At 46.4% G+C, this 26041-nt stretch overlaps 2 protein-coding genes across 7 annotated transcripts; both read right to left on the bottom strand.

Moving 5' to 3' along the window:
* Window positions 1–3732: 3732 nt before the first annotated feature.
* Window positions 3733–17857, bottom strand: smarca4a (SWI/SNF related BAF chromatin remodeling complex subunit ATPase 4a). 5 transcript variants are annotated; one of them, XM_079281633.1, is made up of 34 exons: window positions 17736–17857; window positions 15815–16078; window positions 15496–15628; window positions 13894–14388; window positions 13592–13690; window positions 13241–13496; window positions 12972–13098; window positions 12688–12861; window positions 11913–12086; window positions 11606–11773; window positions 11457–11501; window positions 11228–11358; window positions 10968–11043; window positions 10748–10860; window positions 10449–10596; window positions 10189–10352; window positions 10005–10071; window positions 9769–9879; window positions 9439–9681; window positions 9226–9339; window positions 8988–9095; window positions 8764–8850; window positions 8628–8674; window positions 8363–8529; window positions 8097–8260; window positions 7068–7334; window positions 6619–6696; window positions 6296–6514; window positions 5949–6214; window positions 5660–5768; window positions 5227–5328; window positions 4943–5075; window positions 4673–4812; window positions 3733–4398 (listed from the first exon to the last, which is right to left on the bottom strand). In XM_079281633.1, exons 2-34 carry the CDS (start codon window positions 16034–16036, stop codon window positions 4366–4368), a joined length of 4980 nt encoding a protein of 1659 aa, XP_079137759.1. In that variant the 5' UTR covers window positions 16037–16078; window positions 17736–17857; the 3' UTR covers window positions 3733–4365. The 5 variants fall into 5 exon arrangements, with proteins under 5 accessions (XP_079137759.1, XP_079137755.1, XP_079137758.1 ...); XM_079281629.1 differs by having other exon boundaries at window positions 5949–6514; XM_079281632.1 differs by having other exon boundaries at window positions 5949–6514; window positions 10748–10857.
* A 1804-nt stretch (window positions 17858–19661) lies between these two features.
* Window positions 19662–25842, bottom strand: LOC306787547 (cysteine protease atg4da-like). 2 transcript variants are annotated; one of them, XM_079282719.1, is made up of 11 exons: window positions 25722–25842; window positions 23902–24185; window positions 23704–23787; window positions 23423–23596; window positions 22195–22498; window positions 22036–22100; window positions 21620–21747; window positions 21413–21491; window positions 21243–21319; window positions 20697–20816; window positions 19662–20510 (listed from the first exon to the last, which is right to left on the bottom strand). In XM_079282719.1, exons 2-11 carry the CDS (start codon window positions 24107–24109, stop codon window positions 20340–20342), a joined length of 1410 nt encoding a protein of 469 aa, XP_079138845.1. In that variant the 5' UTR covers window positions 24110–24185; window positions 25722–25842; the 3' UTR covers window positions 19662–20339. The 2 variants fall into 2 exon arrangements, with proteins under 2 accessions (XP_079138845.1, XP_079138844.1); XM_079282718.1 differs by having other exon boundaries at window positions 21243–21491.
* Window positions 25843–26041: the final 199 nt, after the last annotated feature.

The following is a 26041-nucleotide window of genomic DNA, read 5'->3' as shown; positions in this document are numbered from 1 at the left end:
GGCGAACCCGCCCACCTCCAGCCCCACTGTACTGCACGTCGGGCTGCAATTTAATAAGATGTGACAAGGAATTTTCAGGCCTCTGCTAAAACTGTGTCCTTTGGGTGACCGACTGTGACACAGGAAAGGTTTTCAAAACTGTGCCGGAGTTAACCTCTAACTTCCCCATGAGATGTTGGCGGTTTGTTGTCTACATTCTCCTCTCTTTCACGCCCGATTGAAAAAAGATGGAGGTAGAAACAAAAGTGCATGTGAGGTAAAGCTCCTCTCACACCCCTCCAACTCTCCCTCTCTTTCATCATGCACAGTCTCAACCTCCTCACCTCAGCCTCTGTAAACACTTTCTGGCTTTTCCAGTATGCGGCTCTTTTCACATTCACCGCTCCTCCTGACAAAAGAAACAGTGTGTTGGCTGCAACTGATTTCCTGTTTTCTCCTGGAGGCCAAATCAGGTTCTTCCAGCTGCAGACGAGCACGTTTTTTTTGGCTTGTTGTCCGGGAATGGCGGGGGGGGTGGGGGGGGGGGCGGGGGGCGGGGGGCGGGGGGCGGGGGGCGTTCTGTTGGGTGAGAGGGAGAGAGTTTTGTTTCTATGGTGGAATCAAAGCACAAAAAGAGATTTTGGGGCTGAAATTTAATATTTCAGGCATGACTTTTGTGTTTGTGTTCAGCTATCAATCATCCACATGGAGATGCCACCGGCCAGCTGGGGGTCACATTTCAACTGTGGCCCGTGGATAGGGAATGCTGCTCCTAAGAAATCGGCTTCATCACCTTGGCCCTGGAAACGAAGATAAGACTTCCACTGTGATGCAAGGGGACGATAACAATAAAAGGCTGTGAGGGGAAAGTTGTTGAAAAGCCTCCTGTCTTTGTTACTTCTATTACTTTTCAGAAGGAAAAGTCAGGTTTATTCCAGATTCAGCGAGAATATCCCGGGCTCCTAATCTTTTAGGTTAGTAATACAAACAGATCTAAATAGAGGATATTCATAGTGGAAACAGCCAATGAATCTTGGCTTAATGACAGCCACAACTGTACAAACACATATTCACATGGAAAAATGAGTCTGCTGGGGGAGTCATGCTGGGATAACTGTTCCTCTAAAACTCAGCCGAGGCAGGAGAAGTCACTCACACGGCAAAATCATAGCAGATAAAGCTTCATGTTTGTTCAGGTGCTGAAACAATCATGCGAAGAGAAGGATCAGCGTGTGTGCGTGTGTGTGTGTGTGTGTGTGTGTGTGTGTGTGTGTGTGTGTGAGGGTCAAGATGTAACCTGTGAGGAGTGAGGACAGAGTTGGGAAACTAAGATCAGACAATCAGATCCTGGAGTAAGTTACTGGGGATGCAGTTCCGCTGTTCTTCTGCAAGTAGATACATTGTGAAACAGATCAATGGTTGAACATGTCAGCTAAATTGAATAGTTAGCTGAAATAAGCTAACGGATAAATGGTTAAAAAAATTCTATTTGATTCATGTGTACAGCCACATATCACAAATCTGCCTCAGAGCGCTTTACAATCTGTACAGCATACGACTCCTTGGAAAAAAAAGGGATCCATAGAACAGACATATAAAGAATTAGTAATAATAGAAAAAGTATTACCACTAATATCAGCAGTGTAAATAGATGTTGGCTAAAAGTAATGCATAAACAGTTAAAATGGTTAGCTAAAAGAAGCTAACGGATAAATGGTTGGAATAGATCAGCGGTTCCCAAACTTTTTAGGCCGCGCACCCCCTTCTACATCCCGACCGGGTTCGCGCACCCCCCCCCCCCCCCTTAATAAAAAAAAAAAAAAAGAAGCAACAGAGTGTTTTAAGCCTTCATAGCCGCATAAGAATTGGACCAATGAGAGAACAGTTTGCTCGCGCGTGGCATTTGTTTACAAGATTTAGTCCGCTGTTAAATGTTGCAGTGTGAACACAAACCGAACAAAGGAGCAACTGCAACAAAGCAAACGAACTGAAGGTGTGAAAACGCCCTGAAACACTGCAACAAAGTTTCAATAACTTTCAGTGACACAAGGCGTCACTTTTAAAGAGCAATACGGATGCGAGGACACACGCACAGGCTCAGAGGCAGATTATCACATTTAATTACAATTAATGAGCGACTAATGTAGCCAGGATGTCTTCGGACAAAGCATCGATGCGGCGACACAGTGTTGTTGGACACCGGGATCATGTCCAACTCTTTTGCTTCTTTCTCCCCAATCATACATTCCACCATCTCTCTGGCAGCTGGCAAGCTCACGTCTTCGGCGATTGTGTGCGGTAGCCCCTTTCTCGCTATTCTGTAACCAGATATGAAGCCCGTAGTGCGTCATTTATAGACCCAACACATGAATGGGACTCCAGTTGTTTTTGGCTGTTTTGTAACTCCTCCAATTTCGATATATAAACAATGTAAGGGGCTTTTGACTTGCACTGGCATGCTTGGTGTTCAGGTGGCGACGTAAATAAGAGCTTCAGACTGTTAGCCAGAACCTCACTGCACACCACGCACTGTGGCTTTGGGCAATCTGCGTTGCCAATCCAAGTGAAGCCCAGACACAGATACTTTTCATCATATTTCCTCTTTTTTTCCCAGTCCGATGCTCACCCTCGTTTCCTCTTTTTTCACCTTGACTCCGCGATGGGCCGATGTGCTCCCGATTTGTCTGTGCTATCCCTTCCTCCTTTTCGGTCTCCTCCGTCTCATCTTCCTCTGACTCGATTTCTTCTCCCGGTCTCTCCCCAACGCACCTCTCCGTTCCCCTCGTCTCCGATTCCCCTCTCTCTCTCTCTCTCTCTCTCTCTCCTCTTTTACGACTGATAGCTTCAGATGTCCCACCTGACAGTTTTTAAATTAAAATTACATTTTTTTTTTATATTTAATATTATTACACCATCAGACCGCCATTACACTTTTCCTCTCGCGCACCCCCTAGAGGCAGCTCGCGCACCCCACTTTGGGAATCCCTGGAATAGATAACGTTAGCTTAAAGTAATGTGAAGGCCTCTAAACTAGTTTGCTTAAAAGTAATCGATTTGGTGCTGGACGCAGTGAGCTAAAAGTAACATTGTATAAATGGTTGAAACAGTTCACTAAAGGTAGATAATATATGCCCTGTTCAAACAGAGAAACAACTAGCCTGCGTGTAGCATAGAGGAGAACGTCACCAAAACATACCGGTACAGTTCAGGTTTATGACTAAATCAAAAAGAAAAAGTGTCGTGAATACTGGATTACCGTCTTTGGAAAGTAGATGCACTGATTTAGTCTGTAATATGTCAGTCACATTATAAAAACAGAGTTCTGTTGAGTTAAATAGTTATTTAAAAAAAATATTCAATTCAAATGAACACATTTGGAGCACACTGATGATGTAGCTTTACTTGAGTTTTTTTGACAGAGCTTTGGGGGTACTTATACACAGTGTATGGGTATGTCCAAATATATACCGTATGAAGATACCCATCACAGCCCAAACCAAAATAAATACAACAGGAACCAGTAGCAAAAGTGAAAAATGAATGTGACTCCACTGAAAACCATTTACTACGACCTGAAACATGACACCGACTGAAAGAAAATGATGGTAGCAGAGTAAACAAGCAGCTGCATGTTCCCAGGAGCCCATCTAGTGTACAGATGTGATGAGTGCAGTGCAAGCAACTGTGTCAGGGTGCAGTTTCTGTTTTGGTGGCAAACAAAAGCGAAGAGCAGCTTTAATTATGAGATGCCTTTATTGTACTTTTTGGAATCCAGTGACACCGACACGAGAAAATGGTCCAATCCCTTCCTCCCCTTTACATACACAACCTGACAGGGAGGGGCTGTAAGGCGGGATGCACCGTGATCCCGCTTGTAGTCTTAAATTAAACACAGAGATAATAGTGAAGACACACCCAGGTGCTTTTCCACAGACACGCACGACATGCATTCAAAAAAAAGAAAAAAAAAGGACTTCAGGGAACGCAGTGACTCCTGGTTCACATGTACGCTTTGTCTTAAAGTAAAAAAGACAACTAAATGAATACCACTTAAAAAAAACAGTTAGCTGTCTGTATGGCCCACGATCAGTCTATAATTCAGGCTCTGTCAATTTTCCACTTGCAGGAGAAAACAAAAAAAAGGCAAAGAGACACTTCTATTCATACAGGGGAAATGGTTTAAATATGGAAGTGAATGGTTCATAGCTTTCATATTTCGTGTCTTTTTTCAATTAATGGTATACCTTTAATGAGGATACAATTGTCTCACTAAAAATCCGCTCATCTAGTAAAACTAAGCCACCGACTGTCTCCCTGCTGTATCTAAGTAAAATATATAAAGTCCAGTCAAGGGGCTCAGTAGGCCGTTGGTCCAATGGGTTCACTTCAATCCTCCTCGCTGCCGCTGGCCGAACGCTCCTGAAACACAGATTCACTTACGTTATCTCGCAGAAGTACACGAGAGCGTAGTGTCCGCTCGCACTGCGACACGTTTAAATATCACAATCTAATTTATGGTCTATAAAGAAGTTATTGATATGATACCAAATAGCTGTATTTAACACGGAGCGCTAGCTTTCATTCAGCTCTATATTTACATCATCACACGAAAAGGCAAAGGGAGCATCACTGTCACTGTCAGCGTTTGCCTCTCAGTGGGCTGTTGCGCCTGTGTTGGAACGTCTCGTCTCACCTCTTCCTGTTCCTCCTCGCTGTCATCGTCGCTCACCACAGGTTTAGCCCGGGCACCGCGGCCCCTCCGTCGTGTTCCTTTTCCCCCTCGGTCTCCCTTTTCTTTCCGGCTCAGCTTAATCTTCACTTTCACCGAACGCGCTGACAGAAAGCAAAAAAAAAAAACCCAAAAAAGATCACAAACACGGTCGCGTTCAATGCGCCTCCCCCGGCCTACTGCGTCAACGCTCCGGTGTTCGGTGTGTGAAACACTTCCGTTTCAGATACTTACATTCAGACTCGGAGCCTTCGTCTAGGTCGTCCTCCTCCTCCTCACTTTCCTCTCCTTCGCTCTCGTCCTCCTTCTCAATCTTCTGTCTCACGCTGGTGAAGACGGACTGCAGCACAATGGAGTCCTCATAGATCTGATAGAGGTACACAAAGAGATTACTCCAACATTGAGGTTCAGCTTACTCCCCTCTTGCACTTATTTTGACTGAGAAACCTTCTGCAGACGTTTAATTGACTCAGATATATTAAACAGTGGTGAGTGTGTGCGCTTGTGGCTTAACTCACCAGAGACCCCTCCAGGTTGAAAGTCTGGGCATTTTGACACAGCAGCATCACGTCCTTCTCCAGGTCGTTCAGGCTGCGGTACTTGTGGCTCCGGATCCTCTCCTGGTGGCGGGATGGGGACGAAGGAAGGCAGCCGTCAGACAAACGGAAGGTACAGCACAGAGGAACAGCTGTACACATTCTTAAAGGGACAGTCTGGATAAGTGGCGTTGTATGAGGCACTCATGCATAGTCGGTGTATCACCTACAGGGGATACTGGTCGGAACGCCCCCAGTTTGGAGAAACAGACAGAAGTTACCGCACGGACACAAAGTAACGCAACGCTGTGGACGGGGTGGTTTTTAGACACCAAAAATAATCAACAACTGTACACCATATTTACACTACTTTCACTGCTTGACGTTGGCATCAGTGCAGTGAGTTCCTTCTCACCTTGATCTTTCTGAAGTCCACTGGTTTGCGGATGAGCTCGTAGTACTCGGGCAGCTCCTTGCGAGAGGGCAGCTGGATGAAGACTTCGCTCAGCTGTCGCCCGTTACTGCTGAAACAAGGCGGCAAGGTCTCTTAGTATGCGTCACCGTTAGTCAATGCTGAATCTAAAGCTATCACTGAAATGACGCTTCTTTTCTTCAGATTACATAAATATTATTTCCGACACAGAGGTAACCTCTCAGTGCGGTCACATTCTAGCATGCTTGAGGATCTACGCTGCCGTCCTCACCCGTCCTTGTATTTGATGACGGCGTCGACGATCTTCTTCATCTTCTTCGTGAGGGACGAGGGGTTGGGGGAGAGCTTCTCGGCGGGCGGGCGGCCGCGCTTCTTCGCCTTCTTCACCTCCGCGTCCTTGTCCCGCCCGCGGCCGCTGCTGGAGCTGGGCGTGGCCGGGCCGCCGTCGTGGTGGTCGCGGTCCCTCTTGCGCTTTCTGGTCGTCTTTTTGTGGCGCACCTCCTCTTCGATGTCCTCTAGATTTCCCTCCTCTATGGCCTGCGGGGGAGGAGGAATTAGAATGCTCTGAAGACGCAAAGTAAAAATCTTTCGGAACAACTGAACGTGACGACGTCTCACCTTGAGCCACTGCTTCTCAGTGAGCGAGTCGCTGTAGTCCACCTCCTTACGCTGGCGGGATCCTCTGCCGAACAGCTTCTCCTCCTCCTCCTCGCAAGTTAGCCTCTCGACCTCGGCGTCATCTTTCAAAATCCAGCTGGGCATGTCGATCTCCTCCATCAGACGGGGTTTCCTCTTAGGGTTGCGGGCGTCCTCGCGGCGCCTGTCTAGATCCATGCGCTGGAATGAACACAAACAACGACAAAAAACGATGAGTGGATTCAGATCATGAAGTTAAAAAGTATTTTTTTTCTTTTTTAAATGGACAAGGAAGTGGGATTAACCATGAACAGTTCAAACTCCTCTTCACTTCTGGCGATCATCTGATTGACCGTTTCATCATCGGGCACTTCGTCTTCCTCCTGCGGACAAATAAGACAAAAAGTGAACAACAGGAGACTAAGGTTAGATCTCTGTGGCACCTCAGAGCCACTTTATAGAACTAATGAAATAAAAAATGAATCAATACATATTACTTTCTACGATACGTACGAGTGTAAATAGCAGTTATCAGTAGAACTCCATTTGAATGTTGCGATTAAGAAGGAAAAAAGGGAAAAACAGCAGAGAAAAGGGACAAAAGAGACAAAAGGGAAACGCTAGAAGAGAAGTCTGTATTGATGAAAAAAAGCTCACAAATCCCAAGAAAAGAGGAAAATAAAGAAGAGATGGGAGAAGAGAGAAAGAGAGTGGGCGGGTGAGGTACAGCGCAACAGGTTCGGATTTCACTCACCCACGTCCCCCGAGGTCGGCAGCCTTCTTGAGCCCCGACCTCGTCCTGCTCCTCGTGCTCCAGGATGGCCTGCAAGAAGGCCCGGCGCTCACAGCCAGAGGACTTCTGGTCGAACATGCCGGCCTGGATGACCTTCTGGTCCACGTTCAGCTTGTACTTGGCCGCCGCCAGGATCTTCTCCTCCACGCTGTTGACGGTGCAGAGGCGGAGCACGCGCACCTCGTTCTGCTGACCGATGCGGTGGGCTCGGTCCTGGGCCTGCAGGTCCTGTAGGGGGGGTACGCACATGGTGGTTAGTTTAGACGGAATGATACAGAAATGAGTAATTAACCCTGAGATGCTGAGGGAGATATCAGAGAAAGCCAACAGCTTAGGTGCTATGGACTCATCTTCTGCTTTACTATTGGGTGACATGTTGAACCCGGCATCCCCACAACTCACCGTTTCAGATTGTTTTTTACGGTTGAAGACTGTGCTAAAGTTCCCCTCTTCACATATGAATAACTCTTTCAGCCCGTTGGCCTTGATCCAACTGTACGTAACCCTAACCCCACATCGGAATGGGTTTGGCATATATACGCGTGTATACCAGGAATTACGGTAAGAGATGACCTTCCAGTGAACCTCAATTTCACTGGAAATTGAGGAAATTTCATTCTGTGCGTTTGATATACAACAGTTGCGTTGGCCGACAACGTCTCCACAACATTGAAGTTTTCAATCGTAGTCTCCCAGTCAGTCAATAATGAATAAATAAAAATACACAAATATATCAAACAAAATCAATAAATATTAAATAATGACTAAAATATAAAAAACTACCACCTGCAAACTGTATTTTAGAGACAAATTGAATTCAGACAACACTCACACACTGAGCTGTGTTCCCTCTCAGATTAGTTTATCAGATTAATCATCATACGCATCAAATGGTTGAAACAGTGATATAAATATGGCATAGCCTGAAAGCACAGAGCTTATTTATAAGCCATATTGCACTGATGACCAGATGCATGTGCGTCGGCGTACCTGATGTGGGTTCCAGTCGCTGTCATAGATGACGACCGTGTCAGCAGACTGCAGGTTGAGGCCCAGGCCTCCGGCCCTGGTGCTGAGCAGGAACACAAAGTACGTTGAGGCCGGGTCATTGAATGTCTTCAGCAGCATGCCGCGGTCCTCCGCCTTGGTGGTTCCTGTGCGAGGAGGACAAGGATTGTTAAAGAGTGCACAGGAAGAGAGTCCTCGACTGAGGACTAACACGATGAGGCCCACAAACACCTGAGCGGATGTCTCACCGTCCAGACGCAGGTACTTGAAGCCTCGGTAGGCAAAGTAGTCCTCCATGATGGTCATGAGGGTGGTCATTTGACAGAAGAGCAGCACTTTGTGGTTGGTGGCATTCAGCTTGGGCAGGATGCGGTCCAGCAGCTCAAACTTCCCAGAGGCGCGGTACAGTTCAGCTCTGGAGCAGGCAGGAGGGAGAAACATGAGCAGGCAGTGTGCGACATATATTTACCCTCACACGTGTAGCGCAAACACACAAGTTCAAGCTTTACGTACCCGCCCACGGTCCCGCCGGTGAAGCCGAGATGCTCGGAGAAAGACTCCTGTAAAAATAAAAACCGGTCACGTTCATTCCATCTGCAGCCGTTTCTACTCTCCCAGTGCGTTCAGGTTGGAGCCTCTGTTTCTTTACCTCAATGTGCTGGAACATGTAGGGGTGGTTGCAGATCTTTCTCAGTTGCATGATAGTGTTCATCAGGGTCTTCGTGCCACCTTTACCCTAGAACATGTAGAAGAGGAGAGAGCTTCTTAGTTTCGTTTAGGCATTCAAATGAGCTGAACTTCTTGGTACAATACTAAAACGCAGACAAAATGATGTTTTCACCGATGAAATGTAAAAAGTCGTCGCCTTCTTACCTTCTTGTCCTTTTCTGACCCGTCTGTGAGCAACACTCCCTTGGCCTGCATGTGTCTGTACAGAACCCTCTGCAGGGCCGACATGTCGCACTTAATCACGTACTCCACCTACGAACCAGCGACGACGGAAGAAAAGATTTTAAACATCAATTATTTGATTAAAAAAAACCCACTGATGTTGAGCTTAAACATTCATGAAGGAATGAAACGGCATCTCAACGAGCGCGAACAAGCTGACCTTCTCGGGCAGCTGAGCCTCGACTTCCTTCTTGAGTCGGCGCAGCAGGAACGGCCTGAGCACTTTGTGTAGACGTCGAATGATCAGAATGGTCTCCTCTTCGTTCAGGTCAACCTGGAGGGGACCGAAAGAGACAACGACAACATTCAGCTCACGGTTACGTGGAGGTCTTTGTGAAAACACCACGCAACGCCGCACCCGACCGCCACCCACCTTTTCTCCGGTCATGGCGAAGGGGGCGTTGAACCACTGCTCGAACGTGGTGCAGCTCTTGAAGATGGTGGGCAGGAGGAAGTTGAGCAGGGCCCAGAGCTCGGGCAGCTTGTTCTGCAGCGGAGTGCCGGTGAGCAGCACGCGGCGCGGGGCCAAGTAGTGAGTGTTCAGCACCTGGGTCAGCTTACAGTGGTGGTTCTTCATACGATGGCCCTCGTCCACGATCATGTACTTCCAGCGAAGCTTTGGGAGGAAACGTGGGAGTTAGAGGGACATTTTTCATTCTCTTGCATGCGACTTTAAAACCAGTTCGGAGGGTTGCTCCCTTACCTTTGCTAGCACCTGCTTGTCTTTGATAATGTACTCGTACGTGGTGAGCAGCACGTTGAACTTGCCGCTGCGCAAGATGGGAACGAACGCACGGCGAGCAGCTGGAGACCCCTGGAAAGGAACGCAATTGCCTTCAAGTTATGTTCGACGACAAAAAGCACACAAAATAAATCAACACAGATGATTGAACGCGTCATTAACCTCTGCTTTTAAACTCTTTTTGTCAAGGGACTGACCTTGTAGGAGATTTTCACAACAGATGGGGCCCACTTATCAAACTCGTAGACCCAGTTTGATAGAGTTCTGAAAACAAAAGACAGAAACAGACAAAAAGGTGAACATAAGAACACAACTCGCGCACCTTTCTGTAAGAGCGCGTCTTGTGATTTCACAGATGGAGCCGAGGGGGGAGGAGCTTACGAGAGAGGTACGATGATGAGGAAGGGCCCGTTGAGGCGCTTCATCTCCATGAGGTAAGTGATGAGGGCGATGGTCTGGATGGTTTTGCCCAGACCCATCTCATCCGCCAGGATGCCATTCAAGTTGTTGTTGTAAAGCGACACCAGCCACTCCAAGCCTTTGACCTGCACAGGAGAAACGGCTCAGCGTTGGCTTTGGCTCGGCTCACCGAACGGAGATGGCTTCTTCTACTCTGTGCGGCGTGTTCTCGGGCTGCGTACCTGATATTGCTTGAGCTCCCCGTTGATCAGCAGCGTGGACTGCTTGTCCACCTTCTCGGTGACGGCGTGGGCCACGGCGTAGTACGACTGCAGGCCTCGGTTGAAACTCGCATTGCCGTACTCGTCGTCCACGTCCTGCTTGCCGTGTCTGGTGGAAGGAGACGGGAAATACAGTGAGGTTTTGGCAACAACTAGATTTAAAAAACGTTAACATATAAATGCCCTAAAGAAGTCTTTGTGGATGACCCAAAAGGCATAAAAGATTTAATAACACCAACATCTCAGTGGTTCCATCTTACTCGATGAAATGCAGGACATCCACTTCACCGGCTTCTGCGCTGTCAGGGTCGGGAATCTTCTTCTTCTCCTCTAATGGAGCTAAAGAGGAATGAGGTAGCACCTCTTCTTCCTCCTGATGCAAAAAAGAAAAGGGAGGGAGGGGGAAAGTTTAGAAAACTGTTTGCCAGAAATCACAAAGTGACCATTTTGCTTTGGCGTAGAGATCCCGGTGGCACACACCTCCTCCTCCTCCTCGTCGTCTTCTTCTTCTTCTGACCCGCTTTCTTCGCTGTCTGAGCGCGGCGCTACTTCGTATCTGCGAGAGAGGAACAACATTTGTTTGACACGGTGAAAAACATTCACGGAGACACGACAGGTTTACGTCTTTCACCATTTGCCACTGAATTCAACAAATCAGTGAAAAAAAAAAAATATATATATATATATATATATATATATCCCTCGCTAAAGCTATTAGCGAGGGTAGACTTGACACTGACCCCGGGTTCATTTCCAGCCAGGCCTCCAGCTGGCCGGCCTTCGGCGCTTCCATCCCGGCTAGGACCTTCCCACTGTCCATGTGGACCACCCTCACCGGCAGGTCGCTCATTTGACTGGTCTCATCTAAAGGCTGCGAGGAGACAAAACATCAACGCTGGAGTAAATAAAACCACGTCAGGTAGATCATTAGGATTATAAACCTCTTATTCAAGTAGACGTGGTCCTCACCTCTCCATCAGGTCCCAGGCCACCACCCTCCATAGTCACCGGCTTCTGGGGGGAAAACAAATTACAAACATTAAAAAAATGTACATGGATAAAAAAAAAAAACCTATTTAAATGCATTAAATGCACGCCTGCATGTTGTAAACGTTCACCTTCTTTTTCTTCTTCTTCTTCTTCTCTCTGAGGGCTTGCACGGCTTTGTGGGCGCGCACCAGGTCGGTGAGGTTGGCCACGTACTCGTCCGTCTGCTGCAGCAGGTAGGCCAGACGCTTGTCTTTCTTCTGGTCGATAAGTTTACGGTAGCCTTCTTCATCTTCAGCCTGGGGGGGGGGGGGGGATCAAACAATGAACACACCCGCTAAAACTACAACATCTAGATATTCCTGAAACTGTCCACAGCGAAAACAAGCGCGTGCGTGTGTGTGTCTCCTTGATAGATTTATTTGTTTTGAGTCTCACCATCAGCCTCCGCATTCTCTCCTTCTCGATGCGCTCGTTCTCCTTCTTCTGCTCGCGCTCGGTGTTGGCATGGTAGGTGGCGACGGCCTTGGTGGCCTTCTGGAGCTTCGCGGTGATGGAGCGGTGGTACTCCTTGAAATCCTTGGCGTGCTGCAGGATGCTGTTGAGGTATTCCTGTCAACGGAAAGGACACACAAAGCCACAGCAGTTATATTATTTGACAAACAACAGTGAATAGAAACCTATTGTCCCTTTTTTTTTTTTGTTTCCTCTTTAAACTTCCGTTTTCAGATACGGTGAATACTTTTAAGAACCAGCTCAAAACACACCTTTTTAGGCTGGCGTTTGAGTAAAAACCCATGTCCTAGACCTGCTCTTAAAATATGTTTTAAATTTTATTATTTTTTTTAATTTTATTTAATTTTATTCTGTATGTAATTTATTGACCCTAGGGTCACATTGTGGTTTTTTATGCTTTTCAATTTCTGCTGTTAAGCACTTTGTGATGTCATGTCTGTGAAAAGCGCTCTATAAATAAATTTCATTCATTTTCACTTTTTGCTCTGTTGAGAAATATGTTTTTTTTCTCCTGCTGTCTTGGATAAATCTGTTCTGGGGAAAACTGACACAAGTCACAACTAGACAATAAAAAAACATGCCCCGAAAACAGGAGGTTTAATTGGATACAATCTGGAATATTCATACAGACGGACAAATGAGCCGCTCTGCCCTTTAAACCGCTCCCACCCACAGAAGTCTTCTCCCCGAGGCGTACCTGGTGTTTCTGCCGACGTTTCCTTTCCTGTTCGATCTTCTGCTGTTTCTCAAGCTTCTCGGTGATGCGGGCTTCGCGCAGCGACTGCCGTTTGCTGCGCTTGTAGGCTTTGGCGTTGAGGGCCGTTTCTAAAGCGGTGTCCCGGCGCATGCAGACCACCACCTCCTGACGCAGCTGTGGGCACAACAAAAAGGAGTCGCATTGAACACTGCGTCTTCTCCACCTGGGAACGGAGGGTTCAATATGTGCTGCAGTTGGCTGCACTTGAAGCGTTTCTTGGCTACCTGTCTCTGGAAGTTAAGCAGCCTCAGGGCCTTGAGCTCGATGGTGGCCTTGGTGCGCAGGTCACCGGCTAGAGAGCCAGGCAGGTTCTCCAGCTCCTGGATACGGTTAGCAATACGGGCCTGTAGCCTGTGGAATACATAGATTCATGTAAAATTCATGAAATTGTGGTTTTTAAATGTATTTTGAGTGTTTAAGTTCAAATACCATGTTAGAAAGGAATATACATTGCACACTTCAGTGCTGCGTTTCGCCCACACCGTGTCCTCACCTGTACTCTCTCTCCTGGAGGACCTCCACCGGGTCCAGCCCGCGGGGCTTTTGGATGGGGGATATGCGGTTCTGCTTCTGGTGGAGCATCATGGGAGGGGGCTGAGCGGGCTGACCCGGGGAGTGCGTCTGAGGGGGCATCACCGGGGAGGCGGCGGGGGGGACGGAGGGGGGAGCGGGAGAGGGTCTGCCGGTGGGCTGAGGTGGGATCAGCTTCTGTGGAGGGTTGGAGGGGGCCGCGGCATTCACCATTGGTCCTGGAGGAGAGGAGTCAGGAGAGGTCAGATTCTGCCACGTGTGCATGTGAAACACGCAACGTGATGACGGAGTTCAGCTGCAAGACTAAGTTTACCTTCAGGCCATGATTTAGGGGGTCCGTTGGTAGGCGGGCCTTGCATACCGGGGGAGACTCCTGCATGGCCAGGAGGCACCATATTAGGACCTACCATGCCTAACACAAGAAGAACAATTTCATTTAGTGAATGTTATGAAAGCTGACAAATAATGAATTCACTTTCAGCCACCGGGTGTCTCTGCTGAGCTATCACACATTCTGCTTTCTTTGTTCAAAGCTCATGCTTGGACATCAGTTTGTCAAAAGGGACGTTACAAAAACACACTAAACCGGCTTCCTGTGGGCCCAACTTAACTCACCGTGTGGTCGGTTGTAGTTGGCCTGAGCGGGTCCAGGAACAACTCCAGGCCCAACACCAGGCCCCGTGGAGGGCGGCATGTTGGGCATCGGCGGTTGCTGCATCCCCGGCATGGGCCTCTTCCCCTGCACGGCCATCTGCAGGTGGTCCGGTAAGGGCTGACTGCGGGCCAGCATCTTGTAGGCCATAATCTGAGCCCTGAGTTGGTGCAACTGGTTCTGGTTGAAAGGCGCGGGACCAGCTGCACCGCCGGGTCCAACTCCTGCCACGCTGGGTCCGCCCGGACCCTGGGGACCCCCGCGGTTAGGTTGACCCTGGTTCGGGTCCCCGCTGCCCTCCATGGGGCCGGGGGGACCGCCGGGCATCATGGGGCCGGCGGGACCGCCGGGCATCATGGGGCCGGCGGGACCGCCGGGCATCATGGGGCCGGAGGGAGGGCCGTTGGCTGGGACAGGGCTGGGTGCGTGCTCTGAGCCTCCCAGTGGAGAGGGGTAACCTGGGGAACACGGAACAGATGCATGATGGGTATGCGATATGATTCATTACTCTGTTAGACAGCGCACACTAACGTCACACTAAGTGTGATGTAACATTTAGTACGAGGTGCGTTCCGATTGACTTCGCGTGTAGATTTATACGAGATTAACAACAACGCCTGAGTAGAGTGGATATACACAACCGCCCCGAAAATATTGAAAGGAAGAGGTAATGTTGATTTGTGATTAACAATTTCCATTCAACGGTAGCTCGGACCGGTAACGGCGTGGTCGATACGGTCATGTGACACAGAGAAGCCGTATCGCTTGAGTTTACGTCAGTGTGAACGGTCTGCTGCTAATGGAATACTTCATCATTAATTTAGTAGGCAGTAAGCAGTACACACTGATCAGAGTATGTAGCACGCAGTACGTTCGTATGCAATTCTGAACACAACTCTGTTATGAATCGGGTTCAGAAGCTTCAATTTATGTTAACTCAGCCAGATTTGACCTTAATAAAAGTTAAGATACCGAGTATAAGCTAAGTAACATGTAGTTTTATTCTCTTTCAAGACTGCCCAGGAAACAACTGAACAAAACACTCTTTACCTCCGTTAAACACAGAACCATCTACATATCAAACACACCACCAGTGGTTCACATCAGTGTTCTTCTGCGTCTCTTACTTCCTATCCTCGTCTGCTTACTGACTGTGTGCTTTTTGTAGACGCAGCTGCCTTTGTTGTTGTCTGAAAGGGGAAGCGCCTCAGCCCCGCCCCTCCCGTTGTCCTGCCTACTGCTGTCTGCTCATGCTGCCAAATGAGCAGCAGCAGCAGCACAAGAAGAGAAACCGGCTGGATGGGTTCACAAACGCACACAGAAACTGTACGTCTGCGTTATCCGCTCTGACTGTGCGGAGTTTTTCGAAGACAAAAAAAGTTGATCCTCCATTCTAATCTTTTCTCCAACGACTACAGCGACTCAAGTAATCTGAGGATTCAAACTGGCAACCCGCGTGGAGCGTGCAGACTGCAGACCACACCACATTGGCAGGAGAAATACATTTTCTCATGTTTCATTTGTCGACAACTTTCGACTCAGGACGCAACGTTGCGTGACGTTACCTTGGGAATGTTGGTCCATTGGGCTCGGAGGGGGTCCCATCCCACTGTGCCCCCCTGGTCTCATGGTCATGCCCTTCATCTGAGCATAGCGGGGGTCATCGGGCATCCCCTTCTCATGCATGGCTTCCATGGGCTGATTAAAAAGATCATCATACATGAAAGGCATTTTGATGAGAGGTTGGAACATTCATTTTGAATGCTATATTGGAGGCAAATAAATAGGTAAAAAAAGTTAGTTCTCACTGCATAATCACAAAAACTTACAGAATCAACTTAGTGTATTTTCCACCAAAGAGGAAACAAATAAACAGCTTTTTACTTTGTGCATCTGGTGCATGTTGTCCTGAGGATATCCCGAGGGTCCCTGTGGAGGGTGCGGGTGTCCAGATCCGGGAGGTCCCGGGCTAGGCCCAATCATGCTGTGGGCCGAGCCGGGAGAGGGACCGGGGCTCGGGCCAATCATGCCTCCCGGAGACGGCCCTGGGCCTGGGGAGGGTCCCGGCCGAGGCGTCCCTCCCATCGGGGGGTCAGGAGTGGACATCTCTCAGGGGAACCTGGGAACGTGTGGCAGCAGAAAGTACCCCTGTGAGGAAGAGACGGCAACAGGAATCAAGGCGCAGAATATTTTTCGATGTATTTACAGTGCAGTAGTTGTTCGAGTCCAAATGATGGAGGAGACTGAGCTACACAATCAACTCTGATCATTTTAGCAATGTACAAAATGTTTGAATACATTATTAAAGTCTGCAAAATGGAGATAATGAAACCCCTCATGGGAGCTTCTTTTTTCCGAAGCACAAACTCACCAGACCCGGTCGGGCTTGACCTGCTGAGGTCCGGCTCGCCGCAACCCAAACGAGCTCAATGCACCGTAATATTTACATATGAAAAACTCAACCATGACGACTCTTTCAAATTACAGTCACACTGTTAATCGCAATCATACGTAAATGAGGCAGTCAAACAGTACAGGACAGTGTACTGAGAAACGGCTCTCTATAACCTCCGAGCGTGTTGAAGAACTATTTTGGAAAAGTGATGATGCTGTTGTGTTTGTTAAGATGTATTGTTTGGTGCTTTGTCACGTGTAAACCACACTCAAATAGCAGATCTGCTGTTGTGCAAACTTAAACCAAAACCTCCAAACCACAACTAATCACAACTTTTTTTTATAAGGTTGTGGGGTGCACTGTGCTTTATCCAATCATGAACCTTTGAGAACTCAAATAGTAACAGATGGTCGGTTGCTGAATGGAAGAAGATCATTCACAACACTGATACCACACATCTGATTTGGGAGCAACAAGTTAAGAGACTAAAGAGATGAAGCCATACATACAAATGATGAGCTTCATACACACGGTGGACGTTCAAGAAGTCAACTAAACTGTCACTTTATGGGTCAAAAGAATGATGTAGACGCGTCTCCGTTCAACAATACACACAACCGCTGCGGACACAGACGGCCGCTGAAAGTCACAGAGAGAACAGCTTTTCAAAGTAAAAAACTTCGCGCCATTCCGGTTGTTACAGTGTTTACATTTACAAACACGTTGTATCACATAACAGTTAAGATAGCTAGTATTAGCACGGGTAGGTTTACCAGTGTTAGCCAGGCCTAGCAGGACTTAATAGTTAACGTTACACTTTGTCCGTTCACAAACGGTAAGCTCATCGTTTAAACCCCCAGTTTCACTTAACGTGAGACGAGCGGTATTCGCCGGAGAGCCGGCTCGCCAGTAAAACGACACTATATGTGTTCGGTAAAAGCGACAAAGAACAGCAGCCCGACCGGGGCTAGCATGCTAGCTAGGTAAAAGCCTGTATTGATACCACAACATAAGCTGGCTGCCGACGGTGCTTAGCATGCTAGCGAGCTAGTCCGGTTAGCCTAGCCGGCCACGCTCGCACAGGCCAATTGGGAACAAAAAATGTGTTGTTTTCGAGATGTTTCTCGAGATGCGGCGACGTGCGGAAGGTTAGAGCATCCCTCATCGCCGGGGCTGATTGATCCAACGCGCCACCCGTACCCTTGGCACGGTGCTCCGCTCTAAGCACATTTCCAAAAACAATTTTCATTCATTGCACACTGTCGCGCCACGGCAGCGGCACTGTAATTTCGGGTCTCGTCGTTTTCTCAACAAAAAAGCGCTGTATAAAAGCGCACGTATCCTCTCCACAGCGGCGTGAAACACAGACAAAACTCTCTCGAACTCATAACCGAATCGTAGTTGACTTACCCTTATGGTGAACGCTGATGTTTAAATCCTCTCCGGTTGCAACGTCTCTCGGTTTTTTCCTCCTAGCCAGAAACAAAGACCGACCTACCCAGTTGGTTTTTTTCCTTCACCCCCCTCTCTTGGTAGATTGTATCGCAGAGACCGGCCTCCTGTGCGACTCCGCAGCGCCCCCCATCCACCGTCTCGCTCACTTCCCGCATGCCCAGTGAGGGATGCGTTAACAGGCAGGAATGGAGGATGGGGGATGGGTATTTGTGGAAGAGACGAGGAGGAATGCTCATATTACCACGCTTGTATGTCTCTGTGGAAACACTCGAATACGTGCAAGAACACCCCAACTTAATCAGGCCGCGAGATATTAATGGCGCGAGGGAGGCAAAACACCATACAGTTGTCGGTATACCGCGTTATTGTCAGCCTGCATTTGTGTGATTGTGCTTAAAACCCAGCAATTTATTTAATACCATGGCTGTGACTCATTTTCCTTATTGATTCATCTGATGAGCACTTCGTTTGATCTGAAATGTGGTGTAAAATAAACATAATGTTCCCAAAAGCCTTCATCAAAATGCTTGTTTTGTCCACAGCAGTTCCATTCAGTCTACCCTTCCTTTAAATCGAGTGTCGAAATAGTTATCAATCAATTGAAGTCAATCAGATAATTGAGTAATCGATTAATAAGTCGCTCAAATCTTGTTTGATATGAGCCAGAAAAAAGGGGCCAATTTCATGTTCGTTAGGATGGATTTATTTACCCGGATGGTGGAGTTAAATGCTTTTAAAAATATTCTACAAAATGATTAACAATATGCATGCACGCATGCACACACACACACACACACACACACACACACACACACCTATCGTTTAGCATTTCCATCACAAGTGTGCAAAATATTACAACGCCCATTTTCATCATGTTTTTTATCAATGTTGTTTTTGCATGATAAACAATAATTTATGATTAGCGTGTCGGAGGCCCATTGACATGTGACTGGTCAGCTTAAGGAAGGCGAGATCAGGTCTGTGTGGGTGTCTTTAATCTAAAGGGCCCCATGCTGAGGAGCTCTTCACAGTGTGATGGTGGAAAGGAAAATCAGCAAAAGACAAAGACACCGTGCGGCAGGTCTCGCGGTGACCTTGGGGGGGGGGTTACCTTTGGGGCTTACACGCATTTGTTGCAGCTGTCGAGGTATAAGCGGCAGGATGCAACTTCCTACTGCTGCACTCATTCTGTAATCACAAGGCCAATTTATTTATTTACACATACATCACGAGATATTTAAGGATTTTGTTGAATCCTCGCATTTTCTTTTCTTTTCAAATACCCTCATGATTCTCACAAAAAAAAAGGATACAAGGACAGAGAGGGACAATAGCTGCCAATCAAAGAGCAACCCGTACAAAGACCACTAAAAAAGTGACACTCGGCATAATGCTGCACCGGCCAAAAAGGATGCCAATGTTTATAATATGCTGCAGGACAAGGGCACATACTCCTCAGTGACTATATGCTTTGGTAAAAAGGTCCTGGATGTCTACGATGCGCCTGCTTTTCATGAATTGTATGTGCAAAACCACACTTCCCTTTTCCTGGTTTCAGAATCAGGGCAGTTTGTGGACGAGTTACTTAACGGTTGGTCTCAGAACGACATGCTCGGTGTGGGCCGACTGAAACTGGTCACCCTCTCTTGTGAACCACTGTTTCCTCTTATGCCAACTTCACTGTTCCTGCTTTCATCTTCACCCCCCCAAAAAAGGCAACCGAACCCAAATCAGCAATCGTTGTTTTTCCTGCAGTCACCAGAAAAGTGGCTCCACTGAGGGCCTCCATTAGGCAGAAAAGCTCAGCACAGCATTAAAATATTTTCACGACAGCATACAGAAAATACAAATGAGTTTCTTCCTTCTTGGATAAACCGTTTATTCAGATAAAAGACAGCAGAAAAAAAGAATCCAGCTTTTGAGCATATTTTCAGTACGTTTTGTTCTTTTTGCTTCGACAGCGCATTCACAACATCAGACTTCTTCTCCAGTGAAGCCATACTGCGTTTCTCATGCGTGTGTCACATGTTAACAGGAATCCAATCTTCTAATCCAGTCAAAGGCAGCGCATCACATGACATGAAACAGTGAGAGGCTGTGTGTCTCGCAGCAACAGCGGCCTCAAGTTTCTCCCTCGGGATGAATGTATTGTTATCAACTGAATTATATTATTTTGAATTTATTTACCGTAGTTAAAAAAAGAGAAAAGAAAAACATGACCTCCTGGATTTTGTTGATAAACACAAACAGTGTGAGGAGGCAAACATAAAAAGAAAGTAATTCTTCAAAGTCCTTCAATTGAATATTAATTGAAATGTTCTTCTCTTAAAACAATAAATACAGATGAGCACAAAACAGCAATAAAAAAAAAGTAGTGTCAATATTTATACCTGGCCACTTCATTGCCCCTTGGGTTTACTGCTTGTGGGTGTTTTGAGGACATTGTTGGTTCATACACTCAGTAGTTGCGACACAGCTTAACTGTAATATATATAGAGATGTGTTTGATCATTGATCATCACTGTACGCCCCTTCAGGGCAGATTTTATCTGCTTCTGTTCATAATAGAACAAACTCATCCATGCTGCTGCTCGTGTCCACGCTTCTCCGTTCGTTCTTCCTCTGGATGTAGGCGATGTTGTTTGGGGGCGTGTAGGCTCCTTCCTCCTCCTGACTTTTTCCTTCTGCAAATATAAACATGGGGTACGTCTCTGCAGATATGGAGAGAGCCTAAAAGAGACAAGAAAGAAACCCGAGCATGAACCAAACCTGTTCTACAACACACACTTTATTTGTCATTTTGTAAAGTGACATCAACTTTCGAAACATACGTTTGCAACTGAATAAATTCAGACACAAACCTTCTCAAAACAATCCTAAAGCCAAATGTTGAATGAATAAATCCCAATCACATACCTCATTAACAGCTGTGCAGAGTGATTCAAAGTCCATTTGGCCTTTGGCGTAGAATCCTATGGTACAGCTGGGGTCCATGCGAGAGAAAGACATTTTCCTGGGATATTTACAGTGAAAGGACTGCGACGCGGTTCGGAGAAGAGAAAGAAAAAAAAATACTCATCAGAAAAAGGTCTCCTTAGATTGAGAGAAAGTATCCCTATAAAAAGGTATGATGTGGATGTAATCGATCGAACATTAATACTTCATAAATCTATTTCAGTTATTCCAAACCAGGTACTTCGGCAGTTGCCAGGGAATTCATGGAAAGATTGTGGAGTGGCTCAATTACTTTGGAAAGATAGAAATTTCAATTTGATAAAATAAAAATAAAAATCATCACATTGAGTCAACAATAACATCTGGACACCCGATGTTGCAATTGAGAGTGCGTGAAAACGAGTTAGTAAGAGAGCAAAGACGTCTAAACGGTGAGCGAAAGTAATTTATGAATGGGAAACAAAACAGAAACCAAAGAAGAAGAAATGAGACGGGAGTTCCTCATACCTCCAAGGGAAAGTTCTCCTTTGCTATATCCACCGTGGGCTGACAGTAGTGAGGGTCCAAGTACAGCACATGGTCATCTTTTGCACAGCAGGGCCAGAAAAGAAAACGTGAAAGGACTGACATCCAACAGCTGAGCACCACAATTATGATGTGCACGACACTGCACATACCCTGGAAGCCGACGAAGAACAAAGAGTGCTTCGGTTTTCCTCCAATGATTCCAATGCAGCATTGTAACGTCAAGAGTTTCTGTAAAGAACGAGGAATGGGTTGTTGTTCTTTGTACTTGCAAGTCACTCGTTGTTTGCTTGCTTTAGAGAAAGGACTCCCTCTCTTTACAGACTTTACATGGGCTGCGTTGAATATAGTTGGCATACTTTGACACAAGTGATGTAGGAGGGATTGAGATCTTGTCCTCCGAGTCGCACGGGAACCAGGATGATGACAGACTTCCAGGGCTGAGGGAAAGGCTGCTCACACAACCTCTTCACGTCCTCCAAGTAGACTGAACGCACGGGGAGGAGGAGACAAGAGACAGGACATGTCCACGTGGTTTGAGAATTCTTTCAACCTTTCTGAATTAACAGTTAATTTGAGTTTAAAAGAACACCAACAGCAGTGAGTTACTCCCCATGTCCTCCTTCTCATGGCAAACAATTTACAGCTCAAAAAAACAGCACATTTCCCTCAGCTGCTTTTATTTTGGCGGGAAACTGCCCGTTTATGAGCACAGCAGCATTTGCTATGCCCGTCAGAGAGGAGAGCAAATACACGGATAGAAGAAATGACTCACTGGTGCAATCTTGTGCAACGTACACGACTAGATTGGGAAGGTCCGCTGATGCTGCCACGGCTTTCCTGGAAAAAAAAAAAGAAGATTTTACTGTCGGTCGTTCGTTTCATCTCGATAGAGGTTGGTCAGGATAACTGGACCGTCGACTTAGGGTCTCACCGGAGGATGTGTGCCGCGATGGATGGTCCGTACCAGTCGCCGGCCTTCTTCCCTGAGCTTTGGCCCAGCTCCACCAGCTGGTGTATCCCGAACGGGGCCGTGGGATGGTCCGCAAACCACGACGCCACCCTCCTGTGCGTAGCCTCCATGGGCCGGTCCAGGAGGGAACCCAAGCTCAGTTTTCGACCCCTCTCATTCGGCTGCTCCTTTGCATCCGGTCCACGATCCGCACCGTCTGTGGGGCGAATCGCTGGCAGGTCCATGTCATCTTTGACCGCATGGGGGCTCACAGACCACGTCCAACCTGCAAAGATACAGCAATGAGAGTATGGGTCAATGTCGCTAAGATAAGACAACAGATGTGTATTTTGAATGTGCGGAAACCAGAAAGGGACACGGAGGGCAAAAATAATTGAAGGTTGGAACAAACTACATAAAAGTACTTTTTCATTTATGGTCCCTATGATAGCTGCAGTAGCTTGGAAAGTAGCACTGGATTTGAAAGACGTGTTTATCCCCAAAAAATTAGCTAACTAGCACACCGCGCGTCCACCCGCCTCACTAGCCAATTTTTGTCGAATTGTTTCTTGTCTTTATATTTGAGGCCAAACTCAAAATAAAAACATTCTACTAGTTGTTTCCATGATGCCATATAAATATGACAAAATGCATAAGTTCGACAAATCAGCCATAAAAGCCAAACTGCAGTGACTGCACTCAGAGCAGTTGAGGCTAGCTGGAGTGCAGTCACAGCTAGCTTTGGCTAAAGCTAATTTATAGACTCTTCCGACTGGTTCCTGTAATTGAAAAAAATAAAATAAAAATGATTGCCATTTTTCAATGGCAACATCTTAATAATAATAATACATTTTATTCATTGAGCGCTTTTCATCATTCTTTACACTTTACATTAAAATCATCATATAACAGAAAGCTATACACTCAAATTTTAAAACACATGATATCGGTCACACATCTTCGTATTGAGTTTGTAATACCAAAGTACAACAGTAGCTAAATGGAATCATAATGGAGGAAAAAGTAACACCAGATAAACTAGTCCTGCTACAAGCTAACAGGCCTAGCTTTGATGCCCCTTAGATTGTCCAATCACAAAGAATAGTGTCTGATATCATTGGACAATATACTGCTTTTGAGCTTGATGGTCGACATCATTGCAGTGTGTGTGTGTGTGTGTGTGTGTGTGTGTGTGTGTGTGTGCTGTCACCTGGTGGCATCAGGTGCAGGAGCAGGCCTTGAGCCAGCAGCATCTGCCCCGTGCGTAAAACGCAACCCCAGCCGCTGTCGGTGGTCAGCGAGCAGCCCTCCAGCTGAGGGAAACCCCGTCTGTACGTCAACCACAGGCGGGACGCGAAGGAGCGGCGGAAACGCTCCTTCTCATCTGAAAACGGTGGCAGAGCTTGAATTAAAATCCCCTTCCTCTCTTTCTTTTAAGAATCACACAAAGAATTTCAGGAGGATTCGAGGGCCCACGGCTCAAGGCCTCACCGTGATCCCTGAGCTCGTAGGATTGTCCAAACATGATCACAGCGGAGCTCTTGCTGAATTTGGATTTCTGCTTCAAGGACCAGCCTGAAGTGTGAACGGGCAAAGAGAAAACTGTTTTTTTAATCTGGCGAACCAAGAGGGAACACACAGATCTGACAATAGAAAAACAGTCAGGGCGTGAGGGCGGTGACAACAGACCGTATTTGACACTGTTCCACGCCGAGATCAACTTGGATTTGAGCTGGCCCCTGTCCTCCGTCTCCTGGCTCCTGCTCACCTCCTGGCTCCTGCTCACCTCCGGGCTCGGGGGTGAGGCAGAATCAGAGGAGAGGAAGAGCCAGTCGTCCATCGGTTCATCTTCAGGGGACCGGCCCTCACAGCGAGCAGAGGCGGCGCTGGGGTTCATGACGACCGAAGGCGACCGAGACCGAGCGTGACGGATTGCTCCTTATCGCCATAGCAACATACGAAGACATGCGACCCTGAAGGACGATGCAGCAGAGTACAGTCAACAGGATAAAACAGAGAGGATCTGCCCCCTGGAACCGATGGGTTATTATCGCTAACCGCAGCAAAGTCAATCACTCCCCATGACAGCAAGTAAGGAGGGAAACCACATGACTGCATCCTGTGACTGAAGGAATCTCAGTGCAGGCGGACTATTGTCCCCCACATCTGGCTGATAAAACTTCACATAGCTCAGACTGACTGACACCACTGGTGCCGTTACATGGTTGTATATGTCAGTAGTGTAATCAAGGGCTGGAGAAGAAGGATCTTTTACCCAGGTAACAATATTAGTACAACAATGTAAAAATACTCCACAAAGGGTAAAAATCCTGCATTGCAAATGCTACTTAAGTAAAAGTACATAAGAATCACAAGAATGCGCTTTAAGTATCAAAAGTAAAAGTACTTATTCGACAGAAAAATGGTCATCCACACATCTATATTCATGTTTTGGATTTTTTTTTTGTAAGATATTAGAGACCGTTTTATGTCGTTGGGCCCCAAACAGATATTTAATTGGAACAATCTTTGAGGTTTAAAGGACACATCTAAAACATGTCAAGGGACTCCAACTGAATACAGATTTTTTTGTGGTGAAAAATAAGACTGAGAACCATTGGTTTCATCTTTAAAAATGCATTGTACTTAATAAAGATGTAAAAATAATATATATATATATATATATAAATATATATATATAAAAATAAACTATACTTTTCAGATTAGATATATATTAAATCTTAATCTGAAAAGTAACTCCCAACTATAGCTATCAAATAACTGCAGTGGAGTAAAAAGTAGTCTATTGTCGTTCACTCTGAAATGTAAAGGAGTACAAGTATAAGCATAAAATGAAAGTACTCAAGCAAAGTAAAAGTACGTCACAATTGTGCTTAAGTACAGTACTTGAGTGAATGTACTTTCAACCAAAATAAATCTGGTTAAAATATAGTTTTCATTCCTTTTCCAGGTCATAACTAACCCATAACTCAAAAAAGAATATGAGAGAATCAATGATACGTGTGGTAAAATATTCATGTTCAGTGTAGCTCTTTAGTAACTTGTGTCTATTATCTCACAAAATAAAATCCACATTCATGTTACAGTCATACAGTATATACTACACACGAGTAGAACATAAACCATAGGCCCCTCTGCTAATCACATCATGTTTAGTTACTTTTAATGGTGAAATGTAACTTTTTATAAACATTGGAACCGCTGGTTAGACAACATATGGCACAATGGAGGCCAATTGTCCTTTTTGACATGTTAGCGACACGTTAGTCCACGAGGTTAATTAACTGATGACATAACATGCCGCCCTAATTGCTTTTACGCGAATAAAAAGCAACAACAAACATTTTGATATAAATTCTTCATTTCAAGCCCCCTCCCCGCAAAAACACGCAGTTAAAAACTCTCAGGCACCCAACAACTTCACAGTCCGTCCACTCGCAGCAAAACTCCATTTATTAAATTCTCAAAGCCCGACATTCATCTCTTACCTGCATTCGGACATCGTCACTGCTTCTTCCTTAATTAAAGCAAGTCATTGAGTGAGTTATCCAAATAATGCTCCTGTTTTTGTTTCGTTGGTGGTTAAAAACAGGTCTCGATCGGTCTTCGAGAAGGAGCAGGTTAATGAATTTACACTCACTTCCTGTTTATACCGGTCATGCGTGGGCTCCGTTGTGATTGGTTAGCAGAGGACCAATGACAGCGAGCCCTCGATTATCCTTCCAAATGATCATTTCATACTGTTCATATTTTAAATAAAGTCAGACAGAACGAGGGGTTTCTCTGCTTTTTATTACATTTCTGCACT

This window comes from Melanostigma gelatinosum (genome assembly GCF_949748355.1).
Source record: "Melanostigma gelatinosum genome assembly, chromosome: 13".
In the NCBI taxonomy this organism is placed as follows: Eukaryota; Metazoa; Chordata; class Actinopteri; order Perciformes; family Zoarcidae; genus Melanostigma; species Melanostigma gelatinosum.
Note: the sequence above shows the minus strand (reverse complement) of the source record. Positions and strands in the feature narration are given on the sequence as shown.